This window comes from Aptenodytes forsteri, unplaced genomic scaffold (genome assembly GCF_000699145.1).
Source record: "Aptenodytes forsteri isolate BGI_AS27 unplaced genomic scaffold, ASM69914v1 Scaffold146, whole genome shotgun sequence".
In the NCBI taxonomy this organism is placed as follows: domain Eukaryota; kingdom Metazoa; phylum Chordata; class Aves; order Sphenisciformes; family Spheniscidae; genus Aptenodytes; species Aptenodytes forsteri.
This window is the reverse complement of record NW_008795128.1, coordinates 5,437,727-5,458,400: the sequence shown is the minus strand read 5'-3', so window position 1 is coordinate 5,458,400 and position 20,674 is coordinate 5,437,727. Positions and strand designations below refer to the sequence as shown.

The 20,674-nt window shown below is 43.4% G+C and overlaps 2 protein-coding genes across 2 annotated transcripts in view; one reads left to right on the top strand and one right to left on the bottom strand.

Annotated features, from left to right (window-relative positions):
• Positions 1-4,665, top strand: part of INO80 (INO80 complex subunit) — a 66,901-nt gene extending 62,236 nt beyond the window's left edge. The window contains exons 33-36 of the mRNA XM_009277539.2: positions 172-327; positions 1,424-1,583; positions 2,361-2,579; positions 3,217-4,665. Coding sequence (XP_009275814.1) covers positions 172-327; positions 1,424-1,583; positions 2,361-2,579; positions 3,217-3,434 — 753 coding nt within the window. The 3' untranslated portion in view covers positions 3,435-4,665. The remainder of the gene's footprint in view (positions 1-171; positions 328-1,423; positions 1,584-2,360; positions 2,580-3,216) is intronic.
• Positions 4,666-18,509: 13,844 nt separating this feature from the next.
• CHAC1 (ChaC glutathione specific gamma-glutamylcyclotransferase 1) overlaps positions 18,510-20,674 on the bottom strand; it is a 3,832-nt gene continuing 1,667 nt past the window's right edge. The window contains exons 2-3 of the mRNA XM_009277602.1: positions 20,606-20,641; positions 18,510-20,327 (exon numbers count right to left, since the gene is read on the bottom strand). Coding sequence (XP_009275877.1) covers positions 19,896-20,327; positions 20,606-20,641 — 468 coding nt within the window. The 3' untranslated portion in view covers positions 18,510-19,895. The remainder of the gene's footprint in view (positions 20,328-20,605; positions 20,642-20,674) is intronic.

Below are 20,674 nucleotides of genomic sequence, written 5' to 3'. Positions count from 1 at the left end.
AGCCTTTAAGGGATCTGTTACTGTGTCCTTCAGAAATTTGTTTTGGGAAATTCTGGACATGGCATTCCTTGAGTTATAATACTGCATTAGATGTTGAGATTTTGCGTTGCTTATTCCCCTCCTTCTGTTTTATTGCCTCTTTCATTCCTGGTTTTGTTTTATTTATTTCAGAAGAAGAAGGAAGATGAATTGGATGGGAAGAGAAAGAAAGAGGCCATGAACCTCGTGATCCCATTTGTTCCCTCAGCTGATAACTCCAACTTGTCTGCTGATGGGGATGACTCCTTCATTAGTGTAGACTCTGCCATGCCCAGCCCTTTCAGTGAGGTAAGACTCACTGCTGCTTTAAACTATATACTATTTCAATTGTGGCCTCACATCCTGTAGGGTTCTTGCTTTCTGTTATTTTAGCTAGTGTAGAACTTCGAGTATGTGGGGAAGTGAGATGTCTTAAAGGTGAACCATGGAAATGAAAATAATTTATTGAAAACATAACAGCTGCTAATAAGCTGCCTTACAGCTGCTCGTGTTACTTGACATTCCGTTATTCTCCTCTTCATTTGCTCTCTGCCTCCCTTTTCTTACAGTGAGTTCATGCCCTGACTCTCCTCCCTTTCAGCCCCTGAAATTTCTCCATTCCTGCCTGCAGCCCCACTTACTTTCTTCCTACTTTCTTCTCCCTTTTTCCTGCCTTTGTCATGCTCACATTTATAACCATGTGCTTTCTTCCATACCAATACCTTCCATAGCAAGAACAGTCTCTTTCTGCTCCTGAACCAAACGCTATCCCTCAAATAGCTCCTTGACATTCAGTTTCTTTGTAAGTACTCCTCGCTAGTCTCATCTACATCTCCTTCTCTGCTTCCTTCCTTGTTTCTGATTCTGAATTAGTGTGTTTTTTTTCTCTGGAATTTAAATTGTAAATTCTCAGTGGCACACATTTTCCTTCATCTTTTTGTAAAGAATTGCAAACCAGTTTTGACAGCAAATATATTCTGTTCTATAGATTTCTATGTTGTATTGTTCCTTTATTGACAAAGATTTTTATTAGCAGTAGTAGTAGGTTAAGAATCCTATTGTTTCCTCTCTTGCAGTTGAAGGTGCACAGTTGAACAGCAGTTTTCTTAAATCTCTGCTGAGCCCATTAGTCTCCTGCTTCTTAACTTAACATCTATATTCATGAATTGAAATTAAGTAGCTCCTGGAGGTCTTTACTGCTGCTCAGCGTGTAAATAGAGGGTGGGGTGTGATTAGGCAGATTATGTATCATGCTGCTAGTCTCACATAGAGAAGATGAAAAAAAAAACAGAACAAGTACCATTTAATTACTTGTGATTGTATGTCTTTTAAAGATCTTATTATGTTTGTACCCTTCCCTTTCCTAACCTGAGAAGCTAACAGCTTTGTTCTCTGTCATGTTTAGATATCCATCAGCAGTGAATTACATATGGGCTCTATCCCTCCCGATGAGAGCAGTAGTGATATGCTTGTGATTGTGGATGATCCAGCTTCTTCAGCACCTCAGTCAAGGGCAACAAACTCTCCTGCTTCCATTACTGGCTCAGTTTCAGATACCATGAATGGTCAGTACTTTTGCCTTGACTTACTACTCACATTTATTAAACACTGACTTTGTATGGCTAGGTGATACGTTTTCTGCATTTTAACCAGAGTATATGCATGGTTGGCAAGATTTGGGGAAAAAATTGCCTTTTCATTGAGAAATTACTTCTGATTTGATAGGAAATCTGTTTATAGACTCTCATTCAGCACACTTTTCCTCTTTTCTGTGTTAGTTACTCTTAATTAAGTTTTGTCCTTTGTTCCTGTGTTATAGAGGGCTCTCCTTCCATTATGTGCATATTGCCACATTACAGACAACCACAGAACTATTAATCTCTAAGCTTTTCCTTGAATTTGTTGTTGGGCTAATAATCAGTTCTCTATTTCCAATGGGTGACTAGAGCAGCTGTAATTTAAAATAATGGCAAATGTTTTTAACTACCATAGTTTTCTACACTGAAATAAGTAGAGCCATAGTGCTTGATGAGTTTCTTTAGAGATAACAAATGGAAGAAACTTATCTATCTTCAAGTAAGAAAATGCTTCATCCTGAAGTAGAACCCAGAATCCTCCACCTATTTGTGGATTGGATTCATAACAATAATTAGTTGGAGTTAATAAGATGTGGTTAATGAAGAGTGAAGTTTTGTATACATAATTTCTTTTCATGGGATCAGTGCTTGCTAACAGCATCCATATTAATGTAAATGAACAGTATCAGTTAATAGGAACAGTATTAATGTAAATTAATGTAAATACCATAGCAGTTATCATTTTAACATTCTTTTTTTGTTAAGGTGTTTCCATGCAAGATACACCTCTCACTGGGAGAGGCCAGTCAGGTCGAAGCCGGGGTCGTCCTAAAGGTTCGGGCAGTGGGTCAAAAGGCGGCACTGGGAAAGGCAGAAGCCGGAAATCGATAGCGGGAAGTGCAGCTGCAATGGCAGGTGCCAAAGCAGGGGCAGCGGCGGCCTCTGCAGCGGCATACGCAGCGTACGGGTACAATGTCTCTAAAGGTATGTGGGGAAGGGGAGGCAGCAGACTACCCAGAGCAGAACCAACCACATGAGTTTGGGTGATTGTTGTTTACAGCCTGTCAAAAAATAGATAAGAAGTGTTGTATTGTTGGTATTGCTTGTCCATTATATTCTGAGATTGAGGCAATACACAATGTGACACGGTAATGGTGTGAGAGGATAGCCAGTTTCACTGCAGATGACCTTGAGAGGCTAGTCCTGCAGAAGTTTCATCTGCCCTTTGAATTATACCAAATATTTTTCCTCTTTCTTGTTTTTTATTTTGGTGTCCAGACAAATTGGATAGTGTTGTTTATCCCATGGGTATGGCTGTGGCTTTCCTGTATTGCTGTCACATTGAAGTTACAGAATCAGGTTACAAAATCTGCTAAAATGATGGTGATGGAGCTTCAGCTTTACACCAGCTGAAGATGGCCCAGGGTATAACTGCAAGATGATTTGTATCTTAAAGACATCCCTCTTCATTAAACTGTCATAAATTGTTGTCCTCGTTTCAGGTTTTTCCACCTGAATACAGGGTGGTCCTAGGACTGATTGTTAGTATATTGTTTGTTGTGAAGAGCCGCAAGTGGAATAATATGCTCACATGGCATTTGATTCTCTTTTCCATTGCTAGGCATGTCTGCAAGTAGCCCTCTACAAACAGCAATTATTCGGCCTTCTGGACTTGCAGATTTTGGACCTTCAAGCGCCTCTTCTCCCTTGAGCTCCCCTTTGAGCAAAGGAAACAGTGTTTGTGGGACCCCCAAAAGCTTAAACCTGACCAGCAGTCTCATATCAGAAACTCCAATTCGGAAGCAAAGCAAAGGTGCCCACACCTCAGGTGGTCGGTAGTAATTTTGAACCCCCAAAGCTTGTCTGAACTGCGTTGGCTTTCAGAGTAGACCACCCTGCCAGTTGAAGGCATGCAAATGAATGCCTTGTTGCTGTCCAGCACGTGTGTGAAAAGAAAATCAAAGCACAATGGGAGTGGGTGGTTTATGTGAGCACTTTGATTATGTGTATTCCAAAAAACTGTCTTTGCAGACACTGTGAGAAGGAGGGGAGGGAGTCTGGCGTAACTGGGAGAGTGTCAGCTTGTGTTTTATTGACATACCTGACAAAGATTCCCAAGAAAGCATCCAGCTACTCCATGCAATATCCTGCAGCTGTGTGTGCTTGAATTCACACCAATATACTTTCTCTCTTGTAGCTTGAGGTGGAACCCAGCGTTCGTTTTATCCTATGAAATCAGTATCTGAACCCCAGGAGTATCCTGTAGTGTCAGAAGACATTTCCGTACTGGCAGCTGGTTAGTGTACGTGCTGGGGTAATTGGGGACTAAGCTGAAGATGTTGGGTGATCAAAAAAAAAACTTGGATTCTTCTACTGTGGGCCTCTGGGTTCTCTAAAGGTTTGAAATGCAAAGGAAGGTGTCTCAGGTAGTTTCCAGGGAATGGACTCTTTCAGCACCATCTGTCAGGAACAGGTTCAGAGCCGCAGAATACAGACGGCACTGACAGGCCTAGTGAGAGCAGCAGCACTGCCTCTGCTTCATGCAGTGGAAGAAACCACAAGCCAGTGGTTTGGTTTGCATTTCAGAGTTCTCATCAGCACAAACACTCGCTGTGTTCAGAATGATTTCTCTCACTTTTCAGGTGTGCAGAACTCTCAAAAGCTTAGAAAAAAAGTAAGGCTCTATTTGTACAAATCTCATGAAGAGGGAAAGCTGAAGTGCTGAGGAAGAGTTTGCTGCTGCTCCTCTCACTGTGCCGTAGTAGAGCGTGGTTCTGCAGCTTGCAGTGCTGTGAGGGGAGCAATGAAAAACAGTCCTGAGAGACAGACAACTGTGCCATTCCCCCTTCCAGCCAAATCCTGGGAAAAAAAATGTCTCGTATCCCAGCCATCCATTGACTGTTCTTCCAGTGTGTTTTCCCTTCATCTTTGTGATCATCACACATACTAGCTTGCTTGAGTTCACTGCGGTGTGCGGGTACCAGTAGCCATATCCCGTAAGGCTGATAGAAGGCAGTGCTGCCAGTGCCCATCTGTGTTCTCATTCTCTGGTTGCTCCTTCCCCGTTCTCAAGCATTGTCTGCATTGCACTGAGATTTAGGTGTGGGGCAGTTCTTCTGTCTGACACATTGAATTAAAAGGCTGTTCTGCCGGGGCACTTTCATCCCATTAGAGAGAAGCAAGTTGAGTTGCAGGTCTGGGCTGTGACAGCGGAAGATGACTTTTTTTATTATTATAATTCTTTTCCAACCCCAAATCCTTTGCCTGGCGTCCTACAGTGTGGAGCGAGTGCTTCCTGTTGGCTCTGCCTCTAATTTGCACACCTGAAAATAGCAGAACTGAGCTTAGTTAGATTGATTTTTAAACAGATTTGCAGGGGATAATTGAGGGGGAGGTGGTGTTTAATTAACTCATGAAGACTTCCCCCTTCCCCTCCTATTCACATGTATATATGATATTTAGAGGGAATCAGACAAATGCCAAGCCTTTTTTTCTCTTTGAATGTGCTGTCTATTTTTATAACTGAACTTGTACATATGTATAAAGAGAGACACATCTTTCTTTTACTAACTGGAGAAGAAAATCTTAAATAAAATGGAGTGAGATAATTTTATGTAAATCGGTGTCTTTGTGTTTTTTATGCGTATAGCTTTATGAATGAGAGGATTAGGGAAGAGAACATGGAGGGTGTGCATCTGGAAATGCATCTAGAGACACATGCTGCTCAATGTAATGCTCTAGAGTATGCACTCTTCTGAGTATCACATTTGTAACCTTTTTCAGTTACAACTGTACACTTATCACATGCCTGTATTCACTGATTATCTCGTAATCTATTTTGGAGTAGGTATGCAGCAGATCACAAGAAAACAGAAGCAAGTATAATATGCGTAATTACATAGTACCTGAACTATGATGGTTGAATTCAATACAGTTGATCATTTTGGGACATCATTCTCTACAGTTTTTTCTTTTGTTTTTTCTTTTTTTTTTCTTTTTTTTTTTTCAGTGGGAGTTGAATGGACTTTTTTGTGTGCAGTCTTGATTTTCAAACTGCTAGACAGTTGCACCAATTTGTAATGCAAAGTGGAGAGAAAAAAAATAATTTGTAACTTGAAAACATTGCAAAAATGTAATATTGCTGTTGCAATGCTATACTTTTGGAAGATTAAATTATTGATATTGTAAAAACTGATAATATAAAAAATATATTTAAAGTCATTTAATCTTCAAAAGAAGTACCAAATGACATCACAAGTTGTGGCAAAAGTAGTGGTAGCCTATCTGCATGCAAAACTTGCATCAGGCTAACAAATTCAGGAAGATCTAATGTAGCAATAAAGTAAATGAACTACTAGATCGTATCCAGTTCAATTTCTGTAAAAAGTTACATTTAAACAGATGCATTCTTTGTATTATGCGTCATAGAAGAACTGAGATTCTGTGATATTAATCAAGGAATTAGGAAGAATTCATGTGACGGGCTGTTCTATTCCAGTTTCTTGATTTGGGGAAGGAAGTAGTGCTAGAAAGACAAAGACTGGGAATTTTTTTAAGGAGGTGGAGGTAGTTTTGTGATCAACACTACAGAGAACGCTTCTATTGAAGTGAGTAAAATAGATATGCACACTGAAGCTTTGTTCTTTGAAGTTTCAGTCTGAGCATCTTTTCACTCCGACTGTGTGTTGTGCACTTGTCTTACAGATTAATGGCAGAGAAAGTCACTTTCCTTTGAGGGATCAAGGTATTTGCTAGTGTCAGAAACAGAATATTGAATGAACTGAGTTTGTGTTTTAAGCTGGAATGGCGAAATAGATGTCAGCATGTTTTGGGGGATGTTGGGAATGCTGTGTATTCCTCATGCTATTTGATTATAGCATTTTACTCACCAATTACTGCAAAACTGTTAAATACAGTTCACTGATTAATACTACTCTTGAAGACATTTAAAAGTGATTATTTTCTTAGGTCCTCTGGGAAGTTAGGACTAAAAGGTGCTGTCATGTCCCACCCTCACACGCACTTTTGTAGTTTAGCCTACAAAGGATGTCTAGTTCAGAAGGGTCCCCAGAACACCTGTTCTTCCACTGCCATACGTGGTCAACAAAGTCTTCCCAAGCAATGACAAAATTAAGTCTTAAAGACCAAAAACTGTAACTGCAGTATTCCTTTGGAAGAAAGCAAGAGTGAGTGAAACCATTACCTTCTCTCAAAAAATATTGCAGGGTAGTTGGAGACAGGAGAAAGGGATTTCCTTCTGACCTCTAATGCTGAATTAACCCTTAAGCATGTGGCCAGGACATACCAGCCAGGCCACTGATAAAATGCAACATTATGAGCACCAATGCAGTTTGCCTTACATCTTCTCTCTGGATGTGGTTAATTGTCAGCACCCTAGAGGATGGCAAAACCAAGCAAAAAAGCTGGAGAAGAAATACCAACAAAAAACCAGAAGCCAAACGATGTATCAAAGGAGCGAGAGAACTCCTTGCTCACCTCAGACAGGTTGTGAAAGCCAACATGTAGGATTATTACGTTATAAAAATAGAGCACTCCAGTATCCTTTCAACTCCTCTTCAAAATCATGTATATCAGATAGCCAGGGACTTGCATCACACTGGCCTCAGAAACTCTCCTATTTAGCTGTACAGTCACTGTGTAGGCCCTTCCAAACAACCTCTTACTGCTTCTTAAAAATTGTTTGGTTCCTTGACTGCATGGTGTCTTCAGCATTTTTCTAACTTTTGTTTTTAATTATTTTGTGATCAATTGAAGCCCACTTAATTAATCTACCCTCGATTTAGATAAGCCTGCAAGCCATTTTCTCTATCATAGGTCGTTTGTTGTCCTCATCAGCCACTAGATCGCCTCTTCCTATTCTGCAAAGAGTTAAACAGGTTACTGCAGCACGGTTTTCACCTAGAACTGCTTTAATTCTTAACTTCAGGATATTAATACTGCACTGTCCAAATGTAGTGATATTTCCGTGCCTTCTCCCCTTTCTGTTGCATGTTTTCCCCACCACAGTGTATGTTCCTTGCTGTCTCATGTTCCGTTTGTGGAAAGCCTTCTGTCTGCCTAGGGGCTATATCTTGCTTTATTCCCATATTCCCCAAGTATTTCCTTTAGCAGCATTTCTCAGTGGGGGAGGCACACAAAACTCAGTGGGAAAAGCTCCGTGCAGAAAGGAGTAGGGATCTGCACTACTTTGATCGTAGCTCAGGAACAGCCGAGTCGCAGCTGGGAGGAGGAAGAGCACAATTGATAAAATCACTTAGGGGCAGGATGTGGATCAATGTAATTTGGGAAATGCTGCCCTGTGACCACTGCACTGCCAGTCCCGATCTCCTGCTCTCCATGGAGCAATCTGGCCTGCTTCTGCTCCCAGATATACTTACAGGCTCCTCAGCTTCTCACTTCAGCCTCCGTCTTTCCTTTTTGTTGACTGTTCAGTCTGAAACGCGCATTCCAATTCTGAAGGAGCCTTACAGGCATGTCTTGTGCTTCCCTTCCTGCTCAAGAAGGGATGGTGATGCGCTCCATGCTGTCCTTTGGAAATTTCTGCTCGAGTGGCCAGAAAAAACAATTTGTAGCTCACTACCCAAAGGGATGCTGCTTGCATGTGAAGTATAACTGAGACATACATACTAAAATAAAGGCAATCACATCTTACGCTCCTAGGTGTAAGCACTCACTGAATTGTGAAGGATTTTTTTTTTTATTTGCAGCCTGCACCAGGTGTGTAGTGGTGAATGAGAGAAGGGAAGGGGTGATTGATCCTTTCTCTCAGGAGCATCGTTATTAGGATGATACAGATGGCCCAGCTCTCAGATTCAGCCAGCAGGTCTGTATTGTAAACAAGTCTTTCTTGTAGCACTCAGATTAGCATTAGCTTCTCTGAAAAGCCTGCAACAAGCGCCTTATGAAATAGAGAAATGCATGATAGGATGAGTTGGGTTTCTTCCAGCTCCACCCTCCTCTTAGCTCCTGCCTCTTCCCTCAGGAAAGTGAAGTTACTCCAAAGCTAATGGGTCTTCCAGGCATTTTGTGCTGAACTCTATTTACATAATGTTCTTCTAGGGGCTTATGAGGGAATTCGTTTGCACCCCAGGCATGAGGAAGTGTGTCAGTGCTCAGGTATGAAACGATGACTCCTTCCTTCCTTAGCTGATGAGCATCACTGATAGAATGAGGTAGGGGAAGAAAACATTGAAACATCACTTTTGTGCCTTCTTGAGTTTCCCTGTGGACTGTCTCTTCCTTCTTCGACAGTATTGCTGGTTGTGTTAAGTCTGCCGTACTTAACAGGAGCCAAGTGTGATGTGAGCTTCCAAGCATCCAGGGATTACAGTATCCCTTGTTGTCTCTGTGACATTTGTTTGCAAGCACCTGTTTTTGCCTCCCTGCTCAGCCTTACCCAACTCTTCTCAAGACCCCTGTGTTGTCTTCAGGGCTTTTGGTTGGCAGGAGAAATGTTTCTGTTTAAAGGTGTTAATTTTTAAACACGTGACCCTTGTAGCCTTGCATCTCAGCATTATGAGAACTGTGAATTAAGATAAAGCTAAGCATTACATGTATTTTATGGGCATTGCTACCCTGAATGCTTCACCAACTTTTTAAAAACCAAGGAAAACTGTTACTGTTGCTCAGAGGTTAGAAGAACCTGTTTAGAAATTTACTACTGGTTTGGACTGTCACACAAAACCGATGTGTAGGATTGGACTATTTGTTAAATTTATTAAAATTTTCTTATTAATAACAAGAAACTAGTGGCTTTCTCCTCAGATGTATTTAACAAATGCTATCCTACTAGGAGAAGCAGTTCCTGTTTATCTTGCGTCTCAGCTATTCTTATAGTTCCTCTGATGTATCCCTACATCTTAACTTTCCATCTGGACCTTCCTCTAGGAATCACAGGCAGGAGCCCTCTCTCCGTACCGTGAGAAGATGTCGTCTGTCTTAAAAGAAATGTGAAAGACAGACATCTTAAATTCCCGTGTTACAATTTTCCCCTGATATCATGGTAGAGTTTGTATTCAGGATACTGAGTGCATTTCAGAATTTTACAGCTACTGTGCAGACAAGCGGTTTTACGATGCTTACTCTAAAACGATGTTCCCCAGTAACTCCCCTCCTAGGTAGGCTCTTTGTGGAAAAAGAGCATTTGCATTAAGGGTTAATTGGGAAAAACTATTCTCTAATTCACATCATTCTTTAATTCAAGTAACTTTTCTCCATAGACAAGCCTAAACTTGTATCAAAGTAGCAGTAAAAACCATCTAACTTCCTCACAGAAGCAGGGATGCGTTGGTCCATAAGGATCTGATGTCTTCGAAGCAGTCACCTTGGGTAGCCCTTATCTTCCCCACGGTCAGTCTTAAATGGCAGGGCACAGAGTGCTTGCCGGTATTTCACTCAGCCTACAGAAGGTTGCTGGGTTTTTAAGAATGGAATAGTCAGCAAATTTCACACGTAGTTGGCTGAATGTTGCTTTCTATTATTTTTTTAAACTACATTTAGCTTTTGGCACGTGACTGCAATTAGCTACGTGCTGATCAGCGGAGCGTGATGCTGCCCAGTAAATGCAATGGCACGCCACCGGACACACCCTTGAATGCCTCTTCATTGCCTGTGACAAAGCTCCAGGGTTTTCCTTTGCAAGCAGAGGAAACAGAAGGGATGTTCAGACTACATGAACTTGTAGAGAATCTTGAAAACTAACATCCAAAAAACTTTTTTTTTCTCACACACCCAAAAAATTTTTTTTTTTTTTTTTTTTTTTGTCACTCCATGCATCTGGCGGGTGCTGATGTGAGGGCTCTTCTGCATCTTGTTTCTTGTTGCTCTTGCTCCTTCCATAGACTTCACATGAACACTTTTGTGGACGACTGCCCCGTTCCTTCAAACCTCTCTTTTCTTGACGTTTAACCCAGATTTTTCTTAGATTTAATCTTATTTACAGCCATAGTACTACAGTTTTTCTTTGAAATGGTAACACTTGAAATAAATCTAAAGATGCATAATGGTACAACTTCAGTCTCTGGATTTCAAGTGCTCCTGAAAGAGTAATTCAGCTTCGTGATGCCTGTCCAGGTGATTGCAGTCTTTCATCATTCTCTGTCATGTTCAGAGTTTGGAAGAAGTTACTATATATAACTTGTAGTCATAATTTTACTGTGATATATATTTAATCTGGTTAACAAGAAAAAATAATTGCTGTCTAGTTTTTTAGTAATTTTTCACTCAGCTCAATTCCTATTGACTAGTCAAAAACTTACTGACATTGTGATGCTGAGTCTGTGAAGCACAAGTAGGTTTTTAAACACGGTGTTAATTTGGGACTGGAAGTCATGACGATTTCTTTTTACGGGCTGCTATAATCCCAAGTGATTTATGTGTTTTTGAAACACACCATCATGAGTTTTGCAGAAGGAGACTTGCTTCCCCAGCTTTGATAACTTGCTATTAGCATATGCAATCAGAGGTATGTATTGTATAATTAATGTAATTTGGTTACACTGCAGTTTGCTGCACCTAGCTATGTATCATTGTGTCTGTCTGGAATCAAATAACTAAATATTAAGAGTGAGAGCTGGTTTGGTAGAATATTCACAGACAGATTAGAGAAGCCCAGCTCTTCCTTGCAGTGATATAATTGATAGCAAATGAGAAAAGTAGTGTTGTTTAAATTTTTAATTTAAAACAGATCTCATGTCTGAGATGTTACAGGAATAAACACATGTAAGAAGTTTGGAACTGCCAGCAGCTGTGAGCCTCAGCCGTGAGCTAAAAAGGCTTGAGGGACTGCAACAATTTTGAGTGATGTGTATAAAACAAAAACACCCCAAGCTATATAAAAATGTTTCTCTGTTGAGCTTAATTTTTAGTTGGCGAATAAATATTACGCAAGCTTAGGTACGTGAAGGTTTAAGAATACTGAGAGCAAATTACTAAACTTGCAACCACACAGATCCTCATTGGGCAATGGCAAACATAAGGTATCCATGAAAATTTCAGATGACTCTTGCGTGTTTGCATCATGATGTAGTGCTGATTACATGAGCACACATTATCTTTTTTCCAATGTGGTATCTCTGAATACCTAACGTACAGTTCCAAGTACACTGAAAAACATCACCCCTCAATGTTTCACATTGTGCATTCAGTCACCGTACGCTTTTGAGATCATGTTCTTGACGTCTCAGTTCCCCATCTGTATAATGGTAATAATACAGGTCTTGTGAAGAGGAATTAAAAGTTTGCAAAGGTGCTCCAGTGATTTGCCAGAGAAAAGTCAAAATGGGGAACGGTCCCTCTGCATTTGGAGCAAGGTGTGCATAAACAAATATAGGACCATACAGGAGAAAAAGGAATTGAACTGCTGCTCATTTTTAGCATCCTCCCATCAAGTGAAATGAGGCAAGAATCCTCTGGGAAAAAATAGTGAATATTTATTCTGAATGAGGCTAGTCCCACAGTTACTTTTTATCCACAGTCCTGAACTCATCTGCCCTCAAATTATAGGATGTATTTCCAGGAATAGATTCAATATATATGTAGTTTAGAGATACAAATGCTGCCAGAATTGACTGTGCTGTGCAGCAACAAGAGACATGGTTGCATCTGGCTCCTGCCTAACAGGTCCAGAGGTAATCGAGTCTCGAACAGTCACTGTCAAAGGGAAGATGAAAAGCGGCATCTATCACGGTTGTGGGGAGCTGGGCATTCCTGCTCTTCTCCCTCTCTAAAAATGGGATTGTGTGTTCACAGAGAGGAACATCTTGGAGAAAAACACACTCTTATAAAGCGGACCAAAAGAATGAATGTATGTATAATCTAAAATGAATTTATGTATAATCTACAAACCCGCTTGCTGTTTGAAATATACTTTTGGCTCAATTTTACTTAAAGAAATGGGTACCTCACTGGAAAACAAAAATAAGTGAGAGATTTCAGCCCATGATGTCTGTAGAAGCATCCTGAGGACAAAGCAGCTGGCCCCAGTTGTCTGTAACAGTATCTCCCACCCCTGCGCACCTCCAGCTGATCAGCAATGTGTGAGCTGCAGTCCTGGGAGGTCACTTGCAGCGCTGGCGGCTGTGATGACACGTGAAAGTGCACCCACCAGCGCTGCTCCGGTGCAAGGTGCCCACGGGGTGAGCAGAGGTAACGTAAACACATCCATGGGCAGCCCCTGTCTTTCCTCAGTGTCCCTGGGGGCCAGGGCAGCGCCTGCTCCCTCCCTCCCTCCCTCCCTTGGCATCACGCACTTCATCAGTGCCAACTTGCAGTTTGGAAAGGCTGGTGTGCCGTCTAGACAAGGAGGGGATAAAAGGCTGCTTTTTTAGTTTGTTTTCTAAATGTTTTCAAATGTCGCATATGCTTCGTGTAGACAGAGTTTAATATCAGCAAGCTGGCTGTGGTCGCCCCCGAGGCGGTTTGTTTGTAGATGAGGTTATAATTGCTGTAAGTGGGTTGAATGGGAGTCTGTGAAATGACATCAGTATTGCTGTGCTGTTGGTGTGGCTCGGTCCATAGCTCCAGTTCAAGGCAAAGCAGATTGCTGAGGCCATAAGCTAGTGAAACCCAGTGCTCACGTTAGCCTGGACCATTCCCTAGCCTCCCTTCACCTGTGAATGAGGGTGCGTGGGGCAGGTGCAGTGCTGTGCAAATGAGCACATCGCGTTGTGTATGTGCACGTGCTAATGGACCCTCCCGGTCTGCAGAAATCTGCATCTGGAAGTATGAGCCATGGCTTGTGCAGATCGTGGGGTGGTGTGCCCGATGCGCTGGAGGCTGGCTGTGGCCACTCTGCACACTATCTACTTGCATGGCACAGTTGACCTGCGTGTACCCGGCACGTGCCCATTCAGCCCAGGTGCGCGTTCGTCATGTTTCTGAAGGACAGGCTTGCTAACCAGCAAGGCTGAATGAAACCTCTCCTCTCCAAAAGTCATCTTCTGACTTACCTTCCCGTGGGTGAAGTGCTTACAGATTTCTGGGTGCTGCAATAGCTGATTTTGGACATGAGGAAAAATTTCTTTACTGAAAGAGTGGTTAAACATTGGAGCAGGCTGCCCGGGGAAGTGGTTGAGTCCCCATCCCTGGAGGTATTTAAAAGACGTGTAGATGCGGCACTTAGGGACATGGTTTAGTGGACATGGTGGTGTTGGGTCAACAGTTGGACTCGATGATCTTAGAGGTCTTTTCCAACCTTAATGATTCTATGATTCTATATATGCTTGCGGATGAAGCAGCGCTCTGGGGCTTGCTCCTACTATGTGAGCCAGCGGGGCTCGAGCAGTTGGGATAAAAACTTCCCCTTTCCTTTGGTGACAGAAGTTTTTAGTGCCAGTAGCTATCAGGTGTCTCTTCAGTTGTCAGGCTCAGGCCAAACTGATCCCTGGTGGTTTTAATTGAAGCTTCATGGAAATGAGTCCCATTAAAACAGTGAGGTGAGGGAGGCAAAAAGCAGCGTAAACAGGAGGACATAAGAGACAAGTCTTTGTTCTTGTGTCCCCAGAGCAGCCCAGCGTGGTCTGGGAACAGTGTGGTGTCCCCAGCTAGGAAAACAGCACCTCTGTCTTTGAACTTCCGTGACCTTTTACGTTATTTCAGTCTCATTCTCTGGAGTTCAAGGTACTGGCTGTGCTTCAGGAATTCTCAAGCATAAACACTCATCAGTGTGGCTGGCACTATGATGAGATGAAAAGGGAGTTGGGAAAGAATAAAACACATCCAAAAGCCAAACAAAAAGTGTACAGGGTTTGTAAACAAAGCATGTAGAGCTTCCCCAGTGCTGCCCAGAACGCCCACTTCGTTCTGCCCTCCCTTCCCTCCTGGGCCCAAGGCTCTTTCAAAGCCATATGGGGCTTGTCTTGTAACTTTAATACAGCATATAAATTAAGGAGGTTTTCACTTAAGCCAAGGCAACTAGTTAGTAGGAAATTCCAAAGTCTGCTGAGCGGCTGCTGGTTTTTCTGCAAGTGTAGTTTTCCCATAGCCTCACAGTAAATCTATTTTTTTACACCTTCCTGTTCCTTCCATGTGTGGGGAACCATGCCGTGCTGAGCTAGGCTGCGTGCCGGTGGCACATCACTGCCCACTCATGCGCTGGGACTGCACTTTTTTATGTTGCATCTGTCCTTGAGTTCTGAAAAACCCCTTGGATTTGGTGCTACTGAAGTATGTGCCATGTTGTGAAAACTGGCAGTGCCAAAATGAGAAGTTTGACTTGGGGAAAATCTCCCATCCAAATGCTGCTCATTCATTTTCCCCTCTGCCTTTGGGATGAGGTTGAGCTGAATGTGATATAACCTGATTTAAAGTTTCATGAAGGACTTCCAGGCCTAGACTGACTCCCAGGTTTCGGGATGTGTTGGCAGTGCTACCATTCTGGCACTGAATTATCTGGAATGTGTTATATGGAGAAGTGTCGAAGTGCACAGGTGACCACATCTCCGTGTTTTCGTGATGGGTATTTTATGCAAAGTCAGTCTCACTTGTCCTGGTGCAGCTGTACACCCAGTAGACCCTCTTTCTTTCCCCTGCTTCCCCATCCAATCTTTCCTGGTAGCAGGAGCAGAAGAACAGCCTGTTACCAAGCCAGATGTTGTTCCTGGACACATCCACTCTGTATACAGTGTGCACAAAGTGCTGTCCAGCCTCTACTGCAGAGGGGAGCACTTGTGAGAGCGCAGCCTCTGCAGACCCCATAACAGAAAAGCATCGGCTGCTCTCTCACTTGCACCTGCCGGTCAGCCCGTGTATCGCTGCAGAGGCTGTCCTGGAGCAGCGATAAGTGTTCTTTGGTTTTTTTATCTTTTGCTTTTCCTCTGCCTGTGAAACATCTGTAGGTAATTAAATCTACATTTCAGCCTGTCTCTTGAGCAGCAAGCAGACACATATGGAATAACACATGTGCTACGTACAACCAGCTGCAGCTCCTGTAACAGCTGCTAAATCCAGCATGGCCATTCCCTGTGACTTGCACACCACCTGCAAGCCTCTCCCCGCCACACATGGCAGAGCCCAGGGACCCTCTCGAGACTGTGGGCATGCATGCGGAGCTGCGCCTCTCCCCTTCAGCTCCTCCTGGGACTGAGATCCCACACTGGCTCCTCGATAGCCTTCAAAGGCCGTGCTGGCCCCACTTTCTGGATGCTCAAACGTACGTTGTCCTCAAGTAGACTCAACCAAGCTGTTGGCTGCTTTTGCACCTAGATGAGGAATGCTGGTCTGTTCCCTACCCCTCTCCTAGGCCACCGTCCCCTCCTACCGCCTCCTGTCCTCGCTGAGCTGCGTGCCTGTATTGCCATCAACCACAAATACAAGTTTGGTCTCACTAATTTTCTGACCTGGCATCTCATCTAGAAAAGTACACCAAGCACAGGTAAGTTCACACTTTGGTGATGCTATATTTAAACTACATTTTTACTAAAGCTGGAATCACCTTGGTAGAGATTTACCTGTGTGAAGTCTCCTCGGTTCTCGACACTCCACCTTGAAACCGAGATGATACTGTAGCACCTAAGAACCAGAGATGACTTCTTCTGGTTTTGTCTTCTCCGAATCCTTTCAACATTTCTGAGTTTCTTTATCCTTTCTCCTGCCCTACTAAGGACTGTGTGCCCTCAGGAGCGCTTTATACATATGAAGGTCAGGGCTGGATTAACTGTTGTCATTTACTTTATTTAGCTGGCTGTGCCACTGCAAAGCAGCTGGGTAGGTCCTGTCCTAACGTACTCAAGGAAATGGTGACTCAGGCCCATGTTCCAGGGCTGTGTGGGAACTGCTGGGCAGGAAGATGGAAAAGGCTGAAGAAGGCACTGAAATCATGTGAATTGTGCTGGTTTTAGACTTGGAAAGTTTGTGATGATAGCGCTTGTAAACATGTTTCTACTGCAACCAGTTTCTAATGTGAGGTGACCTGATAGGCACGAGCTTGTCATAGGGAAGTCAGAGAAGAGAAGAAAACTGCACGTGCAAGAGGAAGCCACTAGATAGGGAAGCATCTCCAGAAACGTCTGGCAGCACTTTGCAAATGAGGGCGGTTGTCTCACCCTCTGACAAGGTGAGTGCTCTTTCCCAGGCCAGCCATCAGGCCAGTGCTAGAGCTGCCAGAAGCTGGAGCTGCGCCCACAGCTGGCTGCTTCACCTGGGCTAGCAAGTCATGACACAGGGAGAGGAAGCCTGTAGTGAAACATGCATGGGGTAGGACACTGTCCTTGTGTGTCACTGTTGGCCTGGCACTCCCAAGCGCCATGGTTGTATGACTGCCTCCAAGCAATTCTCTTCCTCACATTTCGTTTGTCAGAGGCAGGCCACTGTGGTCCCCCGCCTTTGAGTAGCAGCACAAACATAAGCACAAACTCACACGGCCAAAGTTCAAATCTGGGATGTTAACCTTTTGAATTCATCAACTGACCAGACTGTGACCAGTTCCCAGACTCACAGGACACAATAAAAGCCTAAGGAGAAAGAAGTTACGTGATATCTCATTGTCTGTCTTAGTGACTTGAAGATGCAGTGACAGGATGACAGCAGCAAGCTGCCATATTCACCACTCCTGAAAAGACAATGGGGTCCCTTTTTTGGAAGTCCACTGCAAAGAACTCATCAGGAAGAAAATGGTAGTTCAGTGAAGTAGCATATCTGTGCTTAAAATACTTAGTTTTTCAAGGGAAGAAGAAACAGCAGCTGAAGGAACATTCCTAGTGCTGATGGGTTGTTCACAAGCACTCACTGCTTGTCTTTCACCAGCAACTTGAAAGATCGTGGGGCCAACCCAGGCTGAACAAAGCAAGGGGCTCTCCATGTGAGATGGCAATGCAGGTTGCTTAGCCCACATCTGCTATTAATTCCTGTCAGTGGCGTCTTTGTGCCTTTGAAAATTTGAAAGGTGTGAAGATGTTTTTGTTTTATCTGGAGATACTTTGGTATCTGACCCCAGGCTTGTACTAGTAAGGGAGTGTTCCCCTGCAGGTAAGTTGATTGTTTAACCCTTTAATTTTCCAGCTGGGGAACACAGCCCCCACAGGGAGATGCAGCTGCTCACTTGAAGTGAGAGCCTCCACAGAACAGGGAAAGCATAGTTTTCTCTACTCTATCATCCCTGAAACATGCACCTGCCTTTAATTAGTGGTAAATTCAGTTGTTTCAATTAGTTATCACTCCATCACTTAAGTCTTGAGGCAGGTAATACTGGTAGGCAGAGTGATCTGCTAGTGCTGAGGCAGCTGGTAACTACTGGAATCAGAAGGGCAGCTGCACATTACCCCTGTGCACCCCAGAAGAGAAATAACTGTCTCCCTTATTGCAGCCAGCAGATCTGGCTGTGGGTGGCAGTTTCTTGTCCTTCCACTATTACTTCTTGGAAACAGCAATGCCAGGTTACACTCAGAACAAAAATTCTTCAACCTGCCAAGGGAGAATTACATTTCTGTGCCTGCCCTGTACAGTCAGGAGGGCTGTCTCATCTCTGTTATCAGCACTAGCACTCCAGAACCAACAAGAGCGGGAAGCTGGGAAGAGAAAGTCACTGAATCCCCTTTTCTCAAAGGGAAAGAGTCATGGGTGTCTTCCAGTAGATCCAGCAGAGGCAAGCTGCTCAGCAGTGAGGTGTTGCTTTTAAAAAAAAAAAAAAACAAAACCAAAAAACACACAAAAAAACCCACCAAACCAACCAACAAGAAAACCAACACACACAAACACAAAACACACAGGAACTACAGCAGCATTACCAGCTAAGGTTTTGTGGTTTTTTTTTAAAAAAGCTACTCCCAGGCACATAAAATTAGGCTCTGCTTTTTTTTGTCATTCTTTTTTTTTAAAAAAAAAAACAACCAAAAAAAATTAAAAAAAAAGGATCAGTTTGAACTTTAAGTCAGTAATGAAAAAGACCAACACCAAAGTACAGAAAACTAACTTTGTCAGTTTGTTTTATTACTGGGCACAGCACAGTACGACTTCATATACATACAAGCCACAGTAATACAAACAGTCCCTATCCTTTCTTTTTTAATAATAAAACCCCACATATTTGTGAGGAGTCAAATGTCCCAGGGGTCAGCTCTCGAGCTATTTTGCTGCAGTTGCAGTAGCAGCAGTTTTCTTACAATACTATGGGTTTTCATGCTGTTAATATGTGAAGGTGAAAAGTCTGAGCTTGCAGCAGTGCCCCTGCTTAACACAATCAAGGCAGGCTTTTCAGTAGCTCAAAGACTTGCAAATATGCTCAGTCATGGTCCTTTGCAGTCAAATAGAAGCGTACCAGACACCCAGGTATGGAACTAGAACCTCAAACACTTCTACAGAAACCCACGTTATCCTAAGCACCAGAGGTTTATCCAGTACAGGGCTAAAGTGCTGCTGCATCCAGACAGCTTTCCTGCAGACAGCACAGACTTCCCACACAGGCAGGACCACTTCTTACGGAGTCAGTTAAGTCTGTAGCAGCACAAGGTCAGTGAAGCTTGGAGAAAAGCTTCTGTCATTAAAGCAGGCTTAGCTCCTCAGAAAACTGATTTAAAACTAGAAGGTACAAATGCAAGGCTGAATACGGGCTACATACCACTGTGGCATGTGAACAGTTTAGATAACCCTCCTAAGGGGAAATACAACACGTAATAAATACAGTATGACATTTTAGAAAATAAGTGCATTAGTGTGATCCTTCACAACATAAGGAAGTAGGATCCAAAGAGCCTACAGAGGCCAGTTCACTTAATATTGCACAGACATCCTGAAATCTAGTGTCAGGTTCTATGACTCTATACTTTTTTTAGTCATTGTACTGGAGGTGGGACATGGCAGGGGAAAAAAGGAGGTCTTATTTGGCAGAACCTGCCCAAGTCTCCACCACCAAACAGCTTTTTGCCAATCTGAGGTAGAATTACATATATACTGCTTAAACCCAGTCAAGTCCTGCTCAACTAGTCTTCAAAGAAAAAAAAAAGAAAAAAGTGCACAGAATAGATGAGCCTCTTCCTTCTCTAAAGAAAGAGAGTGCTTCAGGTTTGACCCATGGAAGCAAGTCTTACAGAGCAAAGTTCCAGCAAAGATCCCTGCTCCCCACCTGGAAAGCAGTGATGGTTATCATGGTGCTACAGGTAAGGAGTGTAACAGGTACTAATTGTAAGTCCTATAGCAAGCATGTTTTACTCTACTTCCTCCCTCCCCTACTACTTGCTAATTCTCCCTTTATTCACTCAGTCCAGTATATTTTATCAGTTAAGATTGTCCCCATTGCTTTCTCCCTTATGTCCCTTCTACTGGGACCCTGCAAAAAAATTTCCTATTTCAACCCTTAGACTTCTGAGGGACACTTGCAGTTTCTTCTAGAGACTCCTCTGTGTAGTACAGGCATGGAAGGATGGAAATAAGAGCCTCTTCGATAGAGAAGAGATGTTTATCCTCTGCTTGAGGACAAAAGTAGCGCATAAAGTCTGCCAGTCTCAGCAAGTATTCAATGTTATGACCAGCACAACCACTTGAGACAATGATTTGAGCTGCAATGTCTTCTTCAGATGCTGGGCCGAGGTAAGAAGGGTTCTGAGGTGTTGCAATGTAAACAAGAGCCAGGATGGGTTCCTCCGCATCTTTCTCCTGAGGGTGGAACTTCACCAACTTGGTGTCGTAGCCTCCCAGGACAGCTTCTCGCATGTTGAGATACTGGAGCGATGCAGCAATTTGTTCCCCACAGACTTCATAGGCTACACCCCACGTGCATGCCTAGAAATGAAAGGCCACGGAGGTTATGGGATGCTGTAACTGCAGTGGACAAGTCCACTACCATTTCAAAGCAAGCCTGCCTTGCTTTGGGGGTCTCTGCACAACTGGTAACAGGGCAGAGGGGGATAACACACACCCCTCACACGCCCGGGAGGGCAGAAAAGCACTCGGTTGCTGACATCAGTTTCCAGTTGCTGATGTGGGCACCACCACCCAGGCCGACTTCACACCCCACTGCCCGCCCCAGGGCCCCTCCTTTCTCCCGCCCCGGCACTCACCCCGCAATCCTCCAGCAGCGTCACGACCCGGCCGGGCTGTGAGGGAGAGGCAAGGGGAGAGCCGTTACA